At 41.4% G+C, this 20,739-nt stretch overlaps 2 protein-coding genes across 2 annotated transcripts; both read right to left on the reverse strand.

Annotated features, from left to right (window-relative positions):
* Nucleotides 1-1,839: 1,839 nt before the first annotated feature.
* Nucleotides 1,840-3,972, reverse strand: LOC110689952. The gene is made up of 3 exons (XM_021866770.1): nt 3,137-3,972; nt 2,716-2,955; nt 1,840-2,551 (listed from the first exon to the last, which is right to left on the reverse strand). The coding sequence occupies exons 1-3, from the start codon at nt 3,970-3,972 to the stop codon at nt 1,840-1,842; spliced, it is 1,788 nt and encodes a 595-aa protein (XP_021722462.1).
* A 389-nt stretch (nt 3,973-4,361) lies between these two features.
* Nucleotides 4,362-6,075, reverse strand: LOC110689953. The gene is made up of 4 exons (XM_021866772.1): nt 6,009-6,075; nt 5,469-5,721; nt 5,165-5,406; nt 4,362-5,050 (listed from the first exon to the last, which is right to left on the reverse strand). Exons 1-4 carry the CDS (start codon nt 6,073-6,075, stop codon nt 4,362-4,364), a joined length of 1,251 nt encoding a protein of 416 aa, XP_021722464.1.
* Between the last annotated feature and the right edge of the window lie 14,664 nt (nt 6,076-20,739).

The following is a 20,739-nucleotide window of genomic DNA, read 5'->3' on the forward strand; positions in this document are numbered from 1 at the left end:
GGTATGCACCCCCTGCAAACATGGTTAATTGAATGCTAACGCCTCTTTGGAAAATGAGGGCTTGGTGGAGATGGGTGCGGTTACTAGGGACTGTGAGGGGAACGTAGGGATGGCAGGTGAGTATTAAAATGCGGGACCCGCATCGCATCCGCCCCAGTTGGAGCGGGTATGGGTCTAACTTTGGCGGGTAAGTAGGCGGGTATGGGTACAAAAGTCATACCCACCGTGGGTAGCGGGTAGGTGGTGGATTTGATACCATACCCGCCTATTATCCGTCTACCCGCCCAGTTACCCACATATCCACCCAGTTACCCGCCTATCCGCCCAGTATAATACGCTTTTTGGCTTATGTGGTGTAAAACTTTGATGCCTAACTCATTTCTTTATTTTTACTCCACCACAAGCTGACTTCCACCAGGCTAGCTATTGTTTACAGAATCAATTTTTTCAATCTGTTTTTTTTTTTTTTTTTTTTTTTTTTTGCATATATACAACTCTATTAGCCAAAGTTAAGCATTGTAGAGTGAATGTACTGTTCATATGCAATGCACTGTCCAATTTTCATTATTAGGCTCAATATAATACCATACGACCACAGAGACATACCAAGAGACCGCAAGAGACCGAACATAACGCATTCCCCCCCAAGCTTAATTCACACATTGCCCTCAATGTGTGACTGTAAAAAAAATAAAATAATAAAAAAAATAAGGGGATTAAAATAGAAAGAGATAAGGAAACGAGCTCACCGAAGAAGTGGATTATTGCTTATGGTGTAGCTAGTCTGCCAACTCTTCCCCCCAACCTTAAACCTTAGCAAATGTGAACAATCTACTGGTAGAAAATGTTCTCTTCAATCATGTTCCCTTGATGAATCTTGCATTATCTTAGGTGGCCAGTAGGTCTGATTACTCTGCTGCTACTTCCACTGCTTAGTTTCAGATATGCTTACTACTTCTGGTATGATGTTTCTCGCTGCTCTGTGCTTCCTCATTGCTGTTTTGATGCTGCAGCTTTGCCGGACCAGAAAATAAAAGCAAAGCTTTCGAATTCCAGCCTCAATATTCTTGTTGCATGTTCCCAGGATGCTAAAACATATCCACATCAATGTCATATGTTACCAGAGGAGTGTTTCACAGCTTTGAATCAGCTGACAAATGCTTGTGCGCTATGAAGCATGTCCTGTAACAAACAATACCAGATTTTTTTTTTGGTAAGTAAGTAATTTTATTACCAAAAAGAGGGCAAGCCCTCGCTCCAAAGTTACACAACCCTAAAAAGGGTCAAACCACCACCAAACAAGCAAAAACATCAAACAAACACCAAGGACATTAAATGTGTCTGTTCCCAGGGACTATGAAGGATTTGAAAATAAGCATGTAAGAAATCTGGAAGCTCTATCTCTCTCTCTATCTTTTTATTTTTTTTTATTATTTTTTTTTCACACTGCATAACATTTAAAATAAAATGATGATAATAAAAATAAAAAACTATCATGTTGTAATCCTAAACTTGGGGTGCCTCCCAAGAGCGCTTTAGTTATCATCGTTAGCTCGACGTCTTTCTAGCCTACTAGTCTTCATAGTTTGGAGCTTCTAACTCCATCACTTCAATGTTCTACACCTGATAACCTTCATATTATGACTTGAGTCGGTGACCATTCACCTTGAATTCCTTCCCTGTGCCCTCACTACGAATCTCCACCGCACCATGGTCATATACCTTGGTAACAACAAACGGCCCTACCCATCGAGAACGGAGTTTGCCAGGAAAGAGTTTGAGTCGAGAATGATACAGGAGAACTTTCTACCTAACTGTAAATGCCTTTCGTGTGATACGCTAATCATGGAATGCCTTAGTCTTCTCCTTGTACATTCTCGCATTCTCGAAAGCATCATTCCGAATTTCCTCCAGTTCTTGCAATTGAATTTTCCTGTGTTCACCCGCTGCATCCATTTCCATATTGCATTGTTTCACGGCCCAAAAGGCTTTGTGTTCCAATTCTACTGGAAGATGGCAAGGTTTACCAAGCATGAGCTTGTAAGGAGACATCCCGATCGGAGTTTTATACGCTGTTTTGTACGCCCACAGAGCATCGTTGAGGCAGAGAATCCAATCTTTCCTGTTTGGATTCACAATCTTCTCTAGAATGGACTTGATCTCTCGATTGGAAACTTCAGCCTGTCTATTTGTTTGTAGGTAATACGTAGTGGACACTCGATGAAACACATTATACTTCTTCAAGAGAGCTCCTATTGTCTTATTGCAAAAGTGTGTCCCCTTGTCATTGATGATGGCTCTTGGGACTTCGTATCTAGCAAAAATATCTGATTTCAAAAATTCTGCAACAACTTTAGAATCATCAGTACGGGTGGCTATAGCTTCCACCCATTTCGAGACATAATCAACAGCAAGAAAAATATATTGAAAACCAAAAGAAGAGGGGAAGGGTCCCATGAAATCCATACCCCAAACGTCGAAGATTTCACATACTAAGATAGGAGTTTGGGGCATTTCATTCCTAGGACCTAGTGTACCTGTTCTTTGACAACTATCACATGCCTTACAGATTTTGTATGCATCTTTAAATATGGATGGCCAGTAGAATCCACTCTCTAAAACCTTGCGTGCGGTTCTCTTTGGTCCAAAATGTCCCCCACATGCATAAGAATGGCCGAAAGTTAGTATGGACAGAATTTTAGAATCGGTACGCACCTTCTGATCAGTTGATCAGCACAATATTTCCAGAGGTATGGGTCATCCCATATGTAGTATTTTTCTATACTACGCATCTGGTCCTTTTTTGCCTTGGTGTAGCTGGCTGGAAACTTCCCCGATGCTAGAAAATTCCCCAAATCAGCATACCACAGAGTTCCTGAGTTCAAGGCATGAAGTTGCTCATCGGGGAACTCTTCATTGATTGGGGCGGGACCTTCATCAGCTTCAATAACTAACCTGCACAAGTGATCCAACAACACTATTATCAGAACCTTTTTTATCTTTTATTTCAACATTAAATTGTTGAAGCAATAAAATCCAACGTATTAGCCTAGGTTTGGATACATCCTTTGACCATAAATATTTCAGTGCTGCATGATCAGTAAACACAATAATTTTAGTACCCCATAAATAAGACCTGAATTTGTCTAAAGCAAAAACTACAGCTAAAAGTTCTTTCTCAGTTGTAGTATAATTAGCTTGAGCTGCATCCAAAGTCCTTGAGGCATAGTAGATGGCATGGGAAACTTTTCCAACTCGCTGGCCTAGCACTGCTCCTACATCATAATTTGAAGCGTTGCATATCAACTCAAATGGGAGCTCCCAGTTAGGATGTTGTAGAACAGGGGCAGTGACCAACTTGTCTTTCAGCTTGTCAAATGCCTGCCTACAGGCCTCATCAAAGTGGAACTCCACATCCTTTTGGAGTAGTCTACATAGTGGGTGCGCAATCTTCGAGAATCCTTTAATAAACCTGCGATAGAACCCTGCATGGCCAAGAAAAGATCGAACTTCCCGCACAGAGGCGGGGTAAGGAAGAGAAGAAATAAGATCTATTTTAGCTTTATCAACTTTTATTCCTTCAGACGACATAATATGGCCTAAAACTATACCTTGTTTAACCATGAAATGACATTTTTCAGAATTAAGCACAAGGTTAGTTTCAAGACAACGTTTAAGGACCAAAGTGAGGTGTTCTAAGAATCTATCAAAAGAATCTCCATGTACAGTGAAATCATCCATGAAAACTTCTATGAAATTTTCAAGGTAATCTGAAAAGATGCGTACCATACATCTTTGAAAAGTTGCTGGAGCATTGCACAGTCCAAATGGCATACGACGATACGCAAATGTGTCGTACGGGCATGTGAACGTCGTTTTATCTTGATCCTCCGGAGTTATAGGGACCTGCACATAACCTGAAAAACCATCAAGAAAACAGTAATAAGCATGACCAGCAAGACGCTCTACCATTTGATCAATAAAAGGTAGGGGAAAATGATCTTTTCGAGTCATAGTATTAAGTTTTCTGTAGTCTACACAAACTCTCCACCCATTTTGAACTCGGGTGGGAACCATTTCTCCCTTATCGTTTTCTACCACTGTGACTCCTGACTTTTTTGGGACCACTTGCAAGGGGCTGACCAAGGGCTATCTGATATAGGGTATATCACCCCTACTTCAAGAAGCTTCATTACTTCTTTCTTCACCACTTTTATCATAGGTGGATTAAATCTCCTTTACACTTGTCTCACAGGTTTAGCTCCCTCTTCTAATAAGATTCTACGTTGACACATAGAGGGGCTAATTCCTTTTATATCAGCAATTGTCCACCCTAGAGCTGTTTTATGCTCCTTCAGAACTTACACCAGCTTTTGCTCTTGAGTCGGAGTTAGATTACTCGCGATTATGACTGGTAGAGTGTCATTTTCTCCCAAAAATGCATACTTGAGATGGTCTAGCAATGGCTTTAGTTCCACTTCAGGGGCCTGTACAATAGAAGGCAGAAGTCTGTTAGATGTGACAGGTAACTGCATAAATCGTTTGTCATACCTTAATTTCTTATCGGGAAGTATTTCCAGAGAGGAAAAAGCTTCCTTAACTTCCCCCTTAAGCTCAAAATGTTCTTGCAAGTCAGCATACTTTTCTTTTTCCATAGGCTCGGTCAAAACAACATCTAACCCATCATGACCAGAGAGAAAAAATACTTGTTCAGTTAGTGTATCAATGACATCTATACTGGAAACAGATTCACAATTAGAGGGATATCGCATGCAATCAAATAAATTAAACCGGATAACCTCCCCATCGAATTCCATGGTCAACACCCCACTGTGAACATCAATTTTAGTTCTAGATGTTTTCAGAAAAGGTCTTCCTAATAAGATAGGTGTTGCACTAGGGGATTCATCATTTGGCATATCTAAAACATAAAAGTCAGCAGGAAATACCAGTCCATTCACTTGCACTAAAACATCCTCAACTACTCCTACAGGGTATAAATTATAACGATCAGCAAGCTGAATAATCACTCGAGTGTCTTTCAAAGGTCCTAAGTTCAGAGCTTTATAGATATATAAAGGCATGACATTAATAGAAGCTCCTAAATCTAGCATGCATTTATCGTATCTCGTGTTACCTATTTTACAGGGTATAATAAAAATACCTGGATCCTTGCACTTTGGAGGAACTTTCCTCTGTAAAACACCAGACACATTCTCACTTACACTGATTTTTTCATCTCCACTCAATCTCCTCTTGTTAGTGCATAACTCCTTCAAGAACTTTGCATACCGCGGCACTTGTCTTATAGCTTCCAGTAAAGGTATGTTTACCTCAACCTTACATAAAATGTCTAGGGTCTCTTTCTCCTTTTCGTGCTCTTTCTTCTTATTCTTAGATGATAACCTGCTAGGAAATGGAACAGAAGAAGAAAACTAATTAGTATTAGGAGAAACAACATCACTTACCTTAGTGGGCTGCTTATCTTGCTTTGAACAATAGTCTCCTGTTCCTCTTGGTGTTCTGTCATCCCTTTAGTCTTTTTCGCTGGAACCTCTAATTGCTTACCACTTCTAAGTGATATTGCACTCGCGTTCTCCTTTGGATTTCTCTCTAGTTGACTCGGAAGCTTATTAGAGTTCTGAGCTTGGAGCTTTCCCACTGTGTTAGCTAACTGAGAAACTTGGTTTTTAAGTTCTTTAGACCACTTCTTGTCTCTTGCTGAAAATGCAAAGTGTTATCAGCCATTGCCTTCACAATATCTTCCAGAGACATGTTACCAGATTGTGGCTGGGAAACATGCTGATTTTGAGGTCGCGGCTGATATTGTGGTTGCTGATGGAACCCAGGTGGAGGATTAGAAGCTTGCTGTTGTTGGAGAGTTGGTGGTCTGAGGTTAGAGTTGCCTGCCTGCTGCTGTGCATTACCATATCTCAGGTTTGGATGATCTCTCCACCCCGGATTAAAAGTCTGATAGAATGGATCATAACGTCTTTGCTGCCCCTAACCACCACCAATCGAATTCACTTCTTCTTCTTGCAGAGTAAGACACATATCAGTTGGGTGTCCTACCATTGAACAAAGGCCACATACTTTTTCTTGCCCTTTTTAAATCATTACTTGCTCCACTAAGGAAGTGAGTTTAGCTACTTGTTGCTCAAGGTTAGAACTCACCACTTCATTAACTTGACGTACAAAAGTGGACTTGATATTTCGACCTCCTCGATACTAAGAGTTTGCAGCCATGTTTGCAATCAGTTTCTTTGCCTCTGCGGGTGTTTTGTCAACTAGTGCTCCACCACTTGCTACATCAACTAGATTCCTGTCTGTCTCCCTGAGTCCTTCGTAAAATTATAGTATTAATAATTGCTCACTGATCTGATGGTTTGGACAACTATCACATAGTTTCTTGAAATGCTCCCAGTACTCATGAAGTGTCTCTGCATCGTCCTATTGAATTCCACATATTTCTTTCCTGATATTGGAAATCAAAGATGCTGGAAAATATCTTTCTGCGAATACATTTTGAAAGGAATGGTGTCCTTCCAACAAGTAAATTATTCTGATAGAGGGTTCAAAATTATTACAGAGCTAATTCTTCAGTAAGGTCAAGTGATCGGAATGCCTAGGTGGAGGCCGCTTTTGATCAGTAATATTAAGGTATAATTAATATTACAGCTTAATCTTAACTGAACCCTTCGGGTTGAATCCAATCGAACAACCGATCCGAGACGACGAATTAATCCGAAGGATTTAATGAGTCGACAGAGTTTTACGAATACAGACGTCGGATATTGAGCCTAGGGCGTCGAGACCGAGCATAGCAAAATCACAAGCAACAAGTATGAGCGTAGCCATAGCTAGGCTAGGCTAGCTCATCGCAAGCATATGAGCACCATGTGTGTGCTAGGCGCATGCTAGGCGAGGCATGAGTGCCTAGGCGCCATCGCAGCCCTAGCACCATGCTAGGCGCGCATGGCAGGGCCACACGCACCAAGCACAGCCATCGCAGTGCTAGGAATTGGCGCATAGGCGTGTGCGTGCATGCCTCACACCATCGCAGCCCTATCGCACCAAGCACAACACCCATGTGTGTGTGCATGTGCGTGGGCATTATCGCAACACCCTAGCACCACGCACAGCACCATCGCAGTGCTAGGCACATGCGTGTGTGCGTGTACGTGTGCAACATCGCCCAGCAGCCTCGCAATGCAGCACCGAGCTGTGTGCTTGCGTGCGTGCCTTTGCATGGCAGCACCAAGCACAGCGAGCTAGCAAGCAGCACTAGCCTTGCGTGTGTGCGTGCATGCCTAGCACCATCACAGGCCATAGCATGCCTCACACCATCGCCCAACACGCATGCTAGGCCCTTCCGTGCTTAGGCACTCTGGCTGGGCTAGTAGTGCGTGTGGTGCATATGCGTGTTGGTGCGCATGCATGTGGTGCATGTGCGTGTGGGCGAGGAGTGTGCTGGGTCTGCGCTGCTAGCAAGTGCGTGGCCTTGGCTGGCATGGCTGTGCGTAGCAGCGTGTGTGTGCAAGGGATTGCGTGGGAGTGCTGGGCTAGTGCCAGCATGTTAGCACAGCACAACACTAGCACGCAGCACCAGCGCCAAGCATCGCCCAGCACCAGCACGCACTGCCTGGCTGGGATGCAAGGCTGCTGGCTGGTGCTAGCTGGCACGCTAGCTAGCAGCCAGCACAGCCCCATTGAGGCGGTTTGTGTGTGGGTGTGGGGACCAAGCAAAGCCTTGGGGAGCAAGGCTATGGTCCCCCCTACCTAACCTTGGCCATCACTCCTTTGCATATGATTATGCCACTTGTCGCAATGTGATTAAGTTCATTATTCATTTAATTTGGAATTAAATAAATTATTGATTTTACCAACTCTCCCACATTGGTGGAAGATTGGAAATCAAGGGTGCATTTCCCTATAAATACCAAAGGCATGGGTATTGGGAAATAAACAACCTTGAGTGGAATTAAAAGGCAACTCTTGATTTGAGTAAACCTTGATTCGTAAAACTCATAGTTTTATTTTTCCGGGTCTCGACTAACCTTCGAGACTTAGGACGCTCGGGTCGAGTTCGAGGGTACGATCCTGTTGGAGACCTCGTATTTTCGGGGTTCAAGTAAGAGCTCATAGTTGAGCGAAGCACACGTCAAAGGTATAATCTTTTATCCTTTCTTGTGTTTTAATTATGTTTTGCTTGTTAATTACATTTATTATGGGGGGCGGGTCTTGGCGGGTTTCTTTTCGCGTAGTGTGGGTCACTACGAAACCCTACACTTTTAGCATTTGATCCCATGTTGTGATGGTTCCAGCAGTTACTTCAAATAACCCCTCCTTAGCAGCATCAGACAAGGAAAAAGGGAAATGCCTTTAACTTGAGTTGGTCGAGGGTGACACCAGCTGGTTTCATCCCCGCACATGCTATGTGAAATTCCTTCAAAAATCTGCTAGCCTCATTCATGTGAACTGAACCCAAGGAGTTAGTATTACGGAAACTTGAAAATGTGGGAAGAGCTCTAATCAACCCCGGCTTGATCTCAATTTCTGCCTCATCGTCTACTATGCACAATAAATTTGGATCAAATGTTGGAGCTGCGAGCTGCTTTAATGTTTGATCACCCATCTCAAAAATATATTCACCCTCCTCGTCCGAAAATGAACTTTCACTGTGAGGTAACGGAATATGACGAGCTTGCTCCAGTATTTGAGCACGAGTCCTTTTAACTACAAGGAGAGTAGAAAAAGGATGAATTATAAGTCCCTGGTTCCTTGCTGCAAATTCCCTTAATCTTTGATTCTTCGAGCTTCTGTCACACATACACAAACAAGGAACTAGATGACAAGTTAGTAGGAAAAGTTAGCAAAAACACGGGTAATAATGTAATAAAAGGCCAACTCCCCGGCAGCGGCGCCAAAATTTGGTAAGATTGTCGCGTGTCTACAAAAAATAAACCTAACTAAAACCTCCTAAAATGTAGTAGGGTAAGCTAGGGCCGATCCCACAGAGAATTGGATTTATCAAACTATTCCTTGCGAATGTTAGAAACCTCTGTTTTAAAGATGTACTTAAATGATCTAAAATATAACCTATGGACTCGAAAACAAAATGAGTACGGGGAAATAAAACTGACAAAATTAAATGATCAAAATCAAGAATGACAAAATAGGGATCGGGAGATATATTATAGCATTGGAATATAAATTGTTCATCGAATTACATAAATTATGCATATATCTTGATGTTAACTAATGAACACCGACTAGAATTCAAAACTTCCCTTAAGTGCAAATAAACCAAACAAGCTCTTGGAATATTGTCTAACTAACTAACAATCTAGAATAAGCTCTCTCGACTCGATTAATTTGTAGCATTAATAATTAGGAAGTAGCTAACTTAAGCCACAAATCTCACAAGCTCGGATTCGTGCAACTTAAAGGGTTGGCAATCATAAGCATCGAACAAGTTTTAGTCACCTATCAAAAATCTAAGTGCTACTAAGGAGTACTAACCCGGATAATTACGAATCACAAGATAATACTCTAGCAATTAAACTAACAAATTATACTAAAGATGGCCGGTCTGTAATATAATCTAACAATTCATACCAATAAAACAGAATACCAATCCAATCAAGAAATAAACATACTACTGTCAATTACCACATTCTTATTCTCACAACGCAATCATCCAATGTATAATATATCTCCATACCCACTAATAATCTAGCCTAAGATACTGAAAAGTAAAAGTATAACTATGAAAGCTCTATAAATCATATTACTAAAAGGAAATCAGGAAATAAATATAAATAAGTATGAATCCAATAATACTTGAAGTTACTTCTTAATCTACTACTAATGTTGATGAACAGAAATAAACTACCACCAAATCCAACTATTGGAATACACATGCAAGAATTGTAAACTAAAAAAATAGAATCCAGAATACCAAATCAATGAAATAGCACCCTCTAACAAAGTCCCTTATCCCGGTAGCAATCAAAGGATTATGGAGCAGATAAGTCACCTTGACTTCGCCGTCTTCTCCTTCGCTTCACCGCTGCTCAGCTATTTCACCGTTGCTGCTCTGCTTGACCACCGCTGCTCTGCTACTTTGCAGCATGTCACGGGTCATCTCCCACACCAAGGATGGACGTCAAGAGGGTCACTAGGCAGCAAGGCAACAATCGGGGCTAGGGGGCTTGCCTTGGTGCTCAGGTAAGCACTTCCCCCTAAAGAGCTTTATATTGCACCTTGCTTAGAATCCTAGTGAACACCCACTTGACAGTAACACAATAATGGGTCGTTTGGAAACCCAAATGAAGTCCAAATGGGCCCAAATTCGGGGGTCCACAGTATTTTGGGCCAAGGAAGACGATGGTGGTGTCAGTTTTCCAAGACAAGGTCCCGAAATACGAGTTTTGGCAGCAGGTAGTCCGGAAAACGCGAGATGCTTCTAGAAGGTTCCGGAGCTATCTACAAGGTTCTTTTGAAGGAGTATTCTAGAGGGAATGTCTCTAGAATATTCAAGGGTTTTCATGTACATAGTAGAAGTGTCTAGGGTCTTCTATCCATGTGCATAAGTGTTGTACGTTCTAGAATGTTCTAGGGTTGTCTTGAACATTCTAGCTAGGGAAGGATGTAGAAACCTCCATGTAGGTAGTTCCTAAGGAGGTAGGAACACTCTAGATGTTGTAAGTCTAGAACCCTCCATTTGAGGAGGTTAGGAATTTTCTAGAGAAGCATGTAAGTAGGATGGAGCACTATAAATAGGCTCCAAGGCTCATTTGTACATTCAAGTTGAGAGATCAACAAGTTAAGAGCTATAAGTTGAAAGCAATACAAAAAGCCTTTCTTAAGCACTTGTGTTCTTTTGCAACTCAATCTCTTTCCTTCAAACACTTAGAGAGTGTGAGGAAAACTAAGGCACGAGGGTGCCAAGTGAGTTATCGGGCATACCAGCAAGGGTGATAGCTTGGGTGCTCAATTGTCTACGACACTTAGTCGTAAATTCGGACTAAGGCACTAAGGGTGAGTGCTTAGTTCAACCAAAGGGGACTTGTTAGCACAAAGGGATCGTGCTAGCAAACTTATACTAGCAGCACAAGGAGTTGTGCTACGTGGGCACAAGGAGTAAGTGCCAAGGAGAAAGCCTGACTCGTCTTACGACGGACTGTAAGCGGGTGGCGCACGGTGCGTGACTAGGGCAAAGTAGTCGGCACGTGACAAGCAGCTTCGCTAGCCCAGAAAGCAACTCAATCAGCCTCCTTCGCTGTTCTTCACTCCCTTGAGTTTGATGTTATGTTTTCTTCCCTCTTTTTTTTCCTCAATTTTTCCTCCTTAAAAATCCAATTCTCCCCTTCGTAATTCGCTGCCCAGAAAATACGGAACTCCCAAAACCGAAAGATAAGAAAACTCGTTCTTCATTCCTCTCCGTAGCTCCGAGTATTTCGCTCCAATAATTATCTGATTTTTATCTTTTTCTTCTCTACGCTAATATTTGATACCCACAAGAGTATTGAGATGAAATCTTCACTGCTACTTTTTTATTTGTGTTTGCTGAGTGACATGTTGGTGTACCTCAAGGCCCACGTGGCTATTTGCACTCAAACATCATTGGGCTTAATATATGTTACTTACTTTAGTCTTGTGAGCTATGCTTCTTTTGATCCGAGCAGTGGTCAAATGTATTTTGCTACCATAATCTTCTTCCTACAGACAATAAGAATAAATAGTATTTACTCGTGTCTAAATAAGAAAATTACATAATATACCTTTAAACCATAAAATATCAATATAAAATCAAGTGTTTAATAGATATAAATATTATATTTTTACGACCCTATCATATATATATATATATATATATATATATATATATATATGAAAGGAATGGTGTCCTTCCAACAAGTGTATTCTTCCGATAGAGGGTTCAGAATTATTACAGAGCTAATTCTTCAGTAAGGTCAAGTGATCGGAATGCCTAGGTGGAGGCCGCTTCTGATCAGTAATATCAATGTACAATTGATGTTACAACTTAATCTTAACTGAACCCTTCGGGTCGAACCCAATCGAATCACCGATCCGAGACGATGAATTAATCTGAAAGGATTTAATGAGTCAGCAAAGTTTTACGAATACAGACGTCGGATATCGAGCCTAGGGCGTCGAGACCGAGCGTCGCGAAATCACAAAACAACAAGTATGAACATAGCCCTAAAACCACACTGGCCTAGCCATGTAGATGCTAGGCTAGTTCAGGCTAGCATGCACCTAGCATGGCTAGGCGCAAGCCTAAGTACACTAGGTGTTTTAGGCGCACCATCGCAGCCTAGGCGCGCTATGGCAACCTATCGCAGCCCTAGCATCATGCCTAGGCGCTATCGTAGCCCTAGCATGATGCCTAGGCACCATCGCTGCCTATCGCAAGCACCATAAGCGCTAGGAGCACCATCGCAGCTAGCAGCGTGCTAGCATGATGCCTAGGCACAATCGCTGCCATCGCAGGCACCAGACGCACCAAGAAGCCCATCGCAGCGTGCGTGCTGGCTTGTGTGCTAGCCTTCGCATGGCAGCACCAAGAAGTGCACCATGCATGTGCGAGGGCCTGGGCGCCAGCATATTGCTAGGCCATGCATAGCAGCTCAGCATCACCACGCACCAAGGCTGCTGTGTGATGCGTGGGTGTGCGTGTAGTGCGAGGATGATGCACGCTGTGCATGACTAGTGCGCATGGTGCGTAGCTAGTGCATATGCGAGGGATGTTACGAGGATGGTGCGTATGGCTGGCGAGGCAAAGGGGGCTAGCATGCGTGGCTCGCTAGCAGCACGCATGCTGGGTGTGCGAGCATGTGCGAAGGGGTGCAGAAATGATGTGTGTGGTGTGTGGGATGCGAGGGCCAGCACGCACCAGCACCTAGCACTGGCACGCACCAGCACCAAGCATGCGAGGCTGCTGGGCCGTCTGGTGCTAGCTGGCAGCAGCCCTTTTGGGTGAGGCGGTTTTGTGGGGGTGGGGACCAAGGCTTTGGGAAAGCCTTGAGGAGCAAGGAAATGGTCCCCCCCACCTCTCCATGGTCCTCACCTAACCTTCTCTCTCCTTTTGACACTTGTTGCATTGTGATTCAATTTAATTATTGATTTATTTTAGAAATAAATTAATTAGCAAATTATTCATTCTCCCACATTGGTTGGGGAATGAAGTTCAAGGGTTCATTTCCCTATAAATACCAAGCTTGGGTATTGGGAAATGAACAACCTTGAGAGGAATTAAAAAGGCAACTCTAAGTAAGAGTAAACCTTTGATTCGTAAAACTCATAGTTATTTTTTCCGGGTCTTGACTAACCTTCAGGACTTGGGACGCTCGGGTCGGGTCGAGGGTACGATCCGTCGGAGATCTCGTGTTTTCGGGATTTTGAAGTAAGAGCTCTTTGGGAGCGAAGCACGCGACAAAGGTATAATTCTTGTTCTTAATCTTGTTTGATTAAGTTTAATATGCTTGTTAATTGTTTTAATTAAGGGGCGGGTCTTGGTGGGTTTCCTTCCGTGTAGTGTCGGGTCACTACGAAACCCTACAGCGGTATCGGAGCCACGCTCCTTTTAATTTTTGCAATTATTTTTTAATTAAGGTGTTTTAAAAGAATTTATTTTTCTGGTTCATGTTCTTCTAATTAGATTAGATGCTCGTTTTAATTAATTCTAAAACTCGATTTTATTTTCGATTTGGCTGTCGAACCCAAATTTTGGCTCAAAAATAGTTAGTTTTGGGTTGAATCGACATTCTGGAACAGATTCAACCCTTTTAGGACTGTCCAGAAGTCAAATTCGAACCAGAAACCCAATTTTTCTGGGGTTTTTTGTTTTTTAACGAAAATTTTAATTCTTTTAAGCCTTGATTAATGCAAGCATTACAAGGTTAGATTAAATGCACATTTGCATCACTAATCTACTGGTTTTAAGATATCCTTAAGCATAATAATGGAGTTTTTATTAGTGCTTAAGTTGATATACCATTTTTTCACATAAACATGTTTTTCACAATTTTTGCAAATAAATTGCAATAAAGTGTGAAAGCTTGTTGTGATCTTGTTATTTTAAGCTCCTATAATGTTAAAGTTCTAATCTTTAAAGGTTTAAATGATTGGAACCCTAACCCTAAATTCCATGTTGAACAAAGTTTGGATTTTTCATGTTTGATTGATTAAAATCCATCAAGTTCAATTACTTGTGAGTAAAATTTGATTATCTTCATATTGGAAGATGTAATCTTGGTATTTTACACAAGTATGCAAGTTGGAAATTTTTTTTATCATTGGATGGTTAATTTATTTTTCCAACTCCCATTTGTCAAACCCATTATTAATTTGCATATTGGCAAGATTAATTATGGACATAGCTCATTTTATTTTAAGCATAAAGTTAGACCTAATTTTGTTCAAAATTGAAATTTTGGATAATTTAGGCTTGTGCACCAATAAAATAAATTTTATTTGAGTGGGACTTAATTTTATTTTATTTTATTTTCCCTCAAATTAATTCTAAAATGTAATTTGGAATTAATTATTGTCACACACAAATCGGAATTAAAAATTCCGAGTAAAATGCACGTAAATCGATGCAAAACCGCAAGTGTCACCAAGGCTAGCCGGGTTGCCTAGCAGCCCACATGTAGGCTGCCTATGGTGCGCGCATGGCTAAGCATCAATGTTGTGTGGCTGTGTGGCGAGGGGTGCTATGGTTGGGCTTGGGCAGTGGTCTTGGCTTCTGGGTGCTTGGAGGCGCTGCTGGGCAGCATGGTAGCAAGCACTAGCCAGCCCCCACTTGCTGCCAGGCGCCAGCATGCATGGTGCTTGCCAGCATAGTGTGTTGTGCTGGGCGCAACATGCTAGCACCAAGCGCTAGCCCTGCCCCTTCAATGCTGCTAGTGCGTGTGAAGCGTGAGCTGCTGGCGAGCTTGTGCTGCTGCTGGGCAGCGAGGCAGCAAGCCCTAGCTAGCTAGCACACTGCTGCCTAGCAGCCATGGTGTGCCATGCATCATAGGATGGGGCCTTGGTGCTTAAGGTTGAGCTATCATTTTGCGAAAATTTTGTCGTTTTAAATTTATTTATGTAATTATTTAACGAGGTTAAAAACCTTGATTTTCGATTTTGCAAAATTTTGACAATTTTGGGTTATGCCGACTTAATTAATCGGATTAATTAAGTACGGATGCGGAATTTAGTGGGAGCTTAATTAAGTGCGTAAGCATTTTGCGTTTAGAAATAATGGATTAAACAACTTTGACTAGTTTTAATTAGGCGCGTTAATAGGATTAACCACCTAAGTTAGTTACTAGTTTTGTGTGTTTAATTATGTATTTCGTAAAAATTGCATGGGCCATTCACAAATAGTGAATGGGTGAATGGAAGATTGTTATTCAAAACAGGTCTTTGAAAATGGCAACTAGTGGGGCCCGACTAGGATAGAAAATACGGATTGCGTTCCGTTATGTATTTTTGTAAATCTAAATACGGTCTGCGAACCAAAACAGTACTATTAGATTAATCTTAGTCGTTCTAGCTAGCTTCTTTTATTTCATTTTGGTCAAGATGTCTCAAGACGGCGTTTCGACGAAGACGAGCCAAGATGAAGACCCATGGAAATTGAAGATTTCAAGGGGTCATGCTAGTTGCCAAATGCATCTATTTTATGCCTTATATATTGTTATAATATATGATTGCTAGATGCATGTCTAGGATTTCTATTATGTTGCGACGATTTATTAAGTTCACTTAAATTAACCAACATAGAAACCGTAGGTCCCTTTAATAATATTGAGCTAAAATTTGTCGATCCAAGAACAACACTTACCGAACTAATGCGCGTACGTGATGGACTACGCCAAAGCGAGGCATCACTACTTCCCTAGGAACGTAAGGTATACTAGGTTTACAAGTTGTCTTGGTTAAGCTCAACGATATCAGTAAGGAGTCCTTAGATGTTGTGGCAAAAGAGATAAAATGTCAAGAATGCATTAGATGCGACATTTTATCAAACGAGAGTAGCTTGGCGCTATTAGCAATTAGATTGCTTACCTTAAGATATTTAATGATTAAGACAAGCCAAAGCATGCTTAACCATTTCTTGATCTTTGGGATCTCGAAATCATTTTATTCTCGCCCATAAGGGACAATTTTAAATGCGTGGACAAAATGCTCAATAAGATTGAATATATGCATAAACGTTTTAAATTTCAACTTATTGATTTATGAATGGTTTTTCACTTCAAATTCTTTCAATTGTAGAATCATGTCTGCAAGTAACTCAAACAACAACCAATTCTCTTTGCGCTCAATTCTCGACAAGGAGAAGTTGAGCGGGCCAAACTTTCTTGATTGGCAAAGAAATCTCCGCATTGTACTAATGCAGGAGCAAAAGGAATACGTCCTTGATGAGGAAATGCCTAACGCTCCCAATGAGGAGGTCACTCAGGCTGCCCTTAACCGATGGCAAAGTGCCAATCGGGATGTCAAATGCATCATGTTGGCCACCATGTCTCCGGACCTTCAAAAGACTTTCTTTGAAAAGGAGACGGCTTTTGAGATCATTTCAGAGCTTCAGAATATGTTTCAAGAGCAAGCCCAAACTGAAAGGTTCGAAACCCACAGGCAGATCCTTGAGAGCAAGCTCAAGAAAGGAGAGCCAGTCAGCCCGCGTGTCCTCAAAATGATTGGATTATTTGAGAACATGGAAAGGCTTGATGCTGGGTATTCAACCGAAATGGCAATTGACATCATTCTCCATTCCCTTCACAAAGGTTGCTGGGCCGTCTGGTGCTAGCTGGCAGCAGCCCAGTGGCCCTTTTGGGTGAGGAGGTTTTGTGAGGGTGGGGACCAAAGCTTTGGGAACGCCTTGGGGAGAAAGGCAATGGTCCCCCCCACCTCTCCATGGTCCTCACCTAACCTTCTCTCTCCTTTTGACACTTGTTGCATTGTGATTGAATTTAATTATTGATTTATTTTAGAAATATATTAATTAGCAAATTATTCATTCTCCCACATTGGTTGGGGAATGAAGTTCAAGGGTTCATTTCCCTATAAATACCAAGCTTGGGTATTGGGAAATGAACAACCTTGAGTGGAATTAAAAAGGCAACTCTAAGTAAGAGTAAACCTTTGATTCGTAAAACTCATAGTTATTTTGTCCGGGTCTTGACTTACCATCAAGACTTAGGACGCTCGGGTCGGGTTGAGGGTACGATCCATCGGAGATCTCGTGTTTTCGGGATTTTGAAGTAAGAGCTCTTTGGGAGCGAAGCACGCGACAAAGATATAATTCTTGTTCTTAATCTTGTTTGATTAAGTTTAATATGCTTGTTAATTGTTTTAATTAGGGGGCGGGTCTTGGTGGGTTTCCTTTCGCGTAATGTCGGGTCACTACGAAACCCTACAATATATATATATATACACATATATATACATATATATATATATATATATATATATATATATATATATATATATATGTATATATATATATTTATATATGTGCATATATATATATATATATATATATATATGTATATATGTACATATATACATATATACATATATGTACATATATGTACATATATGTACATATATATATATATATATATATATATATATATATATATATATAATTAATTTACTTCACCCAAATAATTATTTTAAATAAACAGTCAAATAACAATGAGTCAATAATTTGACTTTTGACCCGTATATATCCGACGTGGTACATGTATAAATTTTACGTGCCTACACAGTACCCTTAATTTCACCCTTTTAACATAGGGATTTCATCGGTAGAAGGTGAGTGGTAGATGATGGTGATTTCACTATTTTAGTGAAAGGTGGGACGATGCAGATGGTGTCAGTGGAAGAAGGAGGTGATGCAGATGGTGTTGGCATGGTGGAATTGGTAGTGAAGATGGAAGGAAGGTTAAAGCTTTAATGGAATATGAATGTCTAATTTGATGACTAAGCATTAACTAAGCAGTAATTAAGTATAGATTGACAAGTTTTGTACTTTTGTTAATCTCATAGAAAAATTGAGACTGCCTCAAAAAAATGCTCAATCACTAAATCAATTATTATTAGGTACAATTAAATGAAATATAGTTGATTTATTTACAGTTTTACCACTTAATCGTGATATTTTAATTGTCGGAGATAAAGTTTTATTTTCTCTAACTACCACTTTGTCATTTGGCCCATTAATCTCATACTAAATCAATTTTCCTTTTCATTTGAGCACATTACTCCGTATCCCTAGCCTATAAAAACACCAACACACAAATAAGGAGTGCCTCAAAAAAGACTTTGCTTATCTACAGTGCTATGACATTATTGTCCCTAACCTATACAAGCACCAAAACAGAAATATGGAGTGCCGTAAAAAAGACTTTGTTTATCTACAGTGCTTTGACATTTTTACCCTAAAAATTAACCTATACTTTGCTTATCTACAGTATTTGGACTTTTTCGCCACTCAAAAAGTATTTTGCCCTTTGTTGCCATCTGTTTCGGGTGTTTTTAGTCCCTCGGGAGAGTTACAATACTGGGCATGCGCGCCTGACTTCCGTACCTGCAAAACTACGAAACTTCGGTTGGGTGGAGTTCGGCCTCCGACGATCAAGTTAGTATGATTCCGGATGGGTAAACGTGCGGAAAGTAAATGGGTATTTCTCACTGATTCAGAGAGATTCCACAATTAATATTGCTCGGGATTTGTGTAAGTATTTATGAATCCCCAATAAATGAGGATGATCCCTCTATTTATAGCAGCTGAGAATCTACTCCCCCATTGGGGGTACAATGCCACGTGGCATCCTCTAATTGGATCCCTTTGGGCCTGTATGAGGGTGACACGTGTTAGTTCCTCATTAGGCCACATGGAAGGCATAATTTTTACCCTAAACATTTGCCCCTCACAGGTGTGACGTGGCTTGCCACGTGGCACCTGTGACACTTGTCACCATGCGGGAGGGCAACGGTTCGCCTCCTTCCCTCTATTTTTTAATTTGAAACTAGAGGGGCGAAGGTGACGGTTCACCTTCTGGGATTTCCTATAAATAAGAACCTCCCTCCTCTCATTCCTCACTTTTCCAATCTTAAGAGAGAAATTATTTTGAGAGAAAAAGAGAGTTTCTGATCCCGGCTACTCTTTCTTGCAAACATCATTCAATCCCAATACATCTAGGCACCGGTTGAGTATTTCCTTGCCCGTCTCACTAAGGTATCATTCTGACCTTCTCAGTTTCTTCATCTTGATTTTTGATAAAGCTGCAGCCGGTTTTATGGTGTTTGGAGCTTCTTTAAGAAATCTCATGATGAATTGCATCCAATAGACCCTCAGCCGGTTTTTACCGTCTGGGGTATCTTCAAGCAACTTCATTTTGAATTGCATTCAATAGACCCTCAGCCGGTTTACACCGTCTGGGGTATCTTCAAGCAATCTCATTGTGAATTGCAGTTAATAGACCCTCAGCCGATTTACACCGTCTGGGTATCTTCAAGCAATCTCATGATGAATTGCATTCAATAGACCCTCAGGCGGTTTATACCGTCTGGGGTATCTTTGAATTAGCCTCTTGATTTATTGTTTTAATAGATGCACAACCGGCTTGTTACCGCCTGTAGTAGTTCCGTACAATTTTCTTCATAAGTTGCCTATAATAATCCTCAGCCGGTATGGGGCCTTTGGGCAACTTTTCATAAAAACTTCAGACCACTTATTTTGTACAATTTTTTAGTACTACTACAGTCGGTTTCTTCCGCCTATGGTATCTTTGAGCAACATTGGTAATTAATCTTTCTTTCTTTTGCCAATTTGCAGTCGGTTCAAAGTGATACCGTCTGGGGTATCTTTGGTCAACAATCACCAACCTCTTTCGCCAACCTCTTCTTCTAACTTCAAGGTAGCGCCTCTGTTCCTTGCTTTTTGGAGGTTTTTAAATTTTCCTGGCTGTATATATTGTTAGAATAATGGGTTCACCCAACACACACACGACACACCACGATTTAGAGGTCATCCGGTCTCCTGGTACGACTGAGTCTAGGACCGGGGGTGCCGCCTTTAGGTTCTGGGACTCTCCTAGTTCATCTCCCAAACCGACTGTCTCTGTCTCTGTGTAGGACGCAATGGCTCGAACTAGGAAGGTCGTTGATCTGGAATATAGAGGGGAAACCTGTGAAGAATTGTTGCCTAACTCTAATCAGGCTGAGATGACTAGGGGATCCCCGCATGGCACCCCCAACACTCCCAGTGATGGAATACTGGGGTTAGACCAGGAAGGCGGTGAAGATGCCACCTCTCCCTTTAGGGTTAAAAAGGAAGACCCCTTAGAGGGCGCGAGCAGTGGAGAAGTCGCCTCTTCATCCGGCTTAGAGCAAAGCAGCAGCCTTTTTACACCGGATGTAGATAGCGAGGAGGAGGAGAGGCCTAGATGGAATAATAAGGGCGACCCTTTCCTTATCGTCGTCTCTGCTAAAAATAAGGCAAGCATGGTCAGAAATTTAGAGGACTTCGTCAAAATGCGTCCTCTCGGAGAAAATTGGAAAATTATCGTGCCGCCTGAGATAGGCACCATAGTTTGGTAAGACAATAAGCCGAATTTAGACGGGTATTTAGGCTGCTATGAGGCAGCGTTTCTAGCCGGTCTCCGCTTCCCTTTGCACAACACCATCAAGGCCATTCTTAGGGGTATG

This window comes from Chenopodium quinoa, unplaced genomic scaffold (assembly GCF_001683475.1).
Source record: "Chenopodium quinoa cultivar QQ74 unplaced genomic scaffold, ASM168347v1, whole genome shotgun sequence".
In the NCBI taxonomy this organism is placed as follows: domain Eukaryota; kingdom Viridiplantae; phylum Streptophyta; class Magnoliopsida; order Caryophyllales; family Amaranthaceae; genus Chenopodium; species Chenopodium quinoa.

Coding starts and splice junctions, on each gene's coding strand:
- LOC110689952 (XM_021866770.1), bottom strand. CDS start 3,972: ATGGTAGAGCGTCTTGCTGGTCATGCTTATTACTGTTTTCTTGATGGT. Junction 2,956..3,136: donor TTTGCTTTAGACAAATTCAG/GTCTTATTTATG, acceptor TCACTTGTGCAG/GTTAGTTATTGAAGCTGATG. Junction 2,552..2,715: donor GCTGATCAACTGATCAGAAG/GTGCGTACCGAT, acceptor GGCATGTGATAG/TTGTCAAAGAACAGGTACAC.
- LOC110689953 (XM_021866772.1), bottom strand. CDS start 6,075: ATGGTAGGACACCCAACTGATATGTGTCTTACTCTGCAAGAAGAAGAA. Junction 5,407..5,468: donor AAGATAAGCAGCCCACTAAG/GTAAGTGATGTT, acceptor ATTTCCTAGCAG/GTTATCATCTAAGAATAAGA. Junction 5,051..5,164: donor TCCAAAGTGCAAGGATCCAG/GTATTTTTATTA, acceptor CTCTGAACTTAG/GACCTTTGAAAGACACTCGA.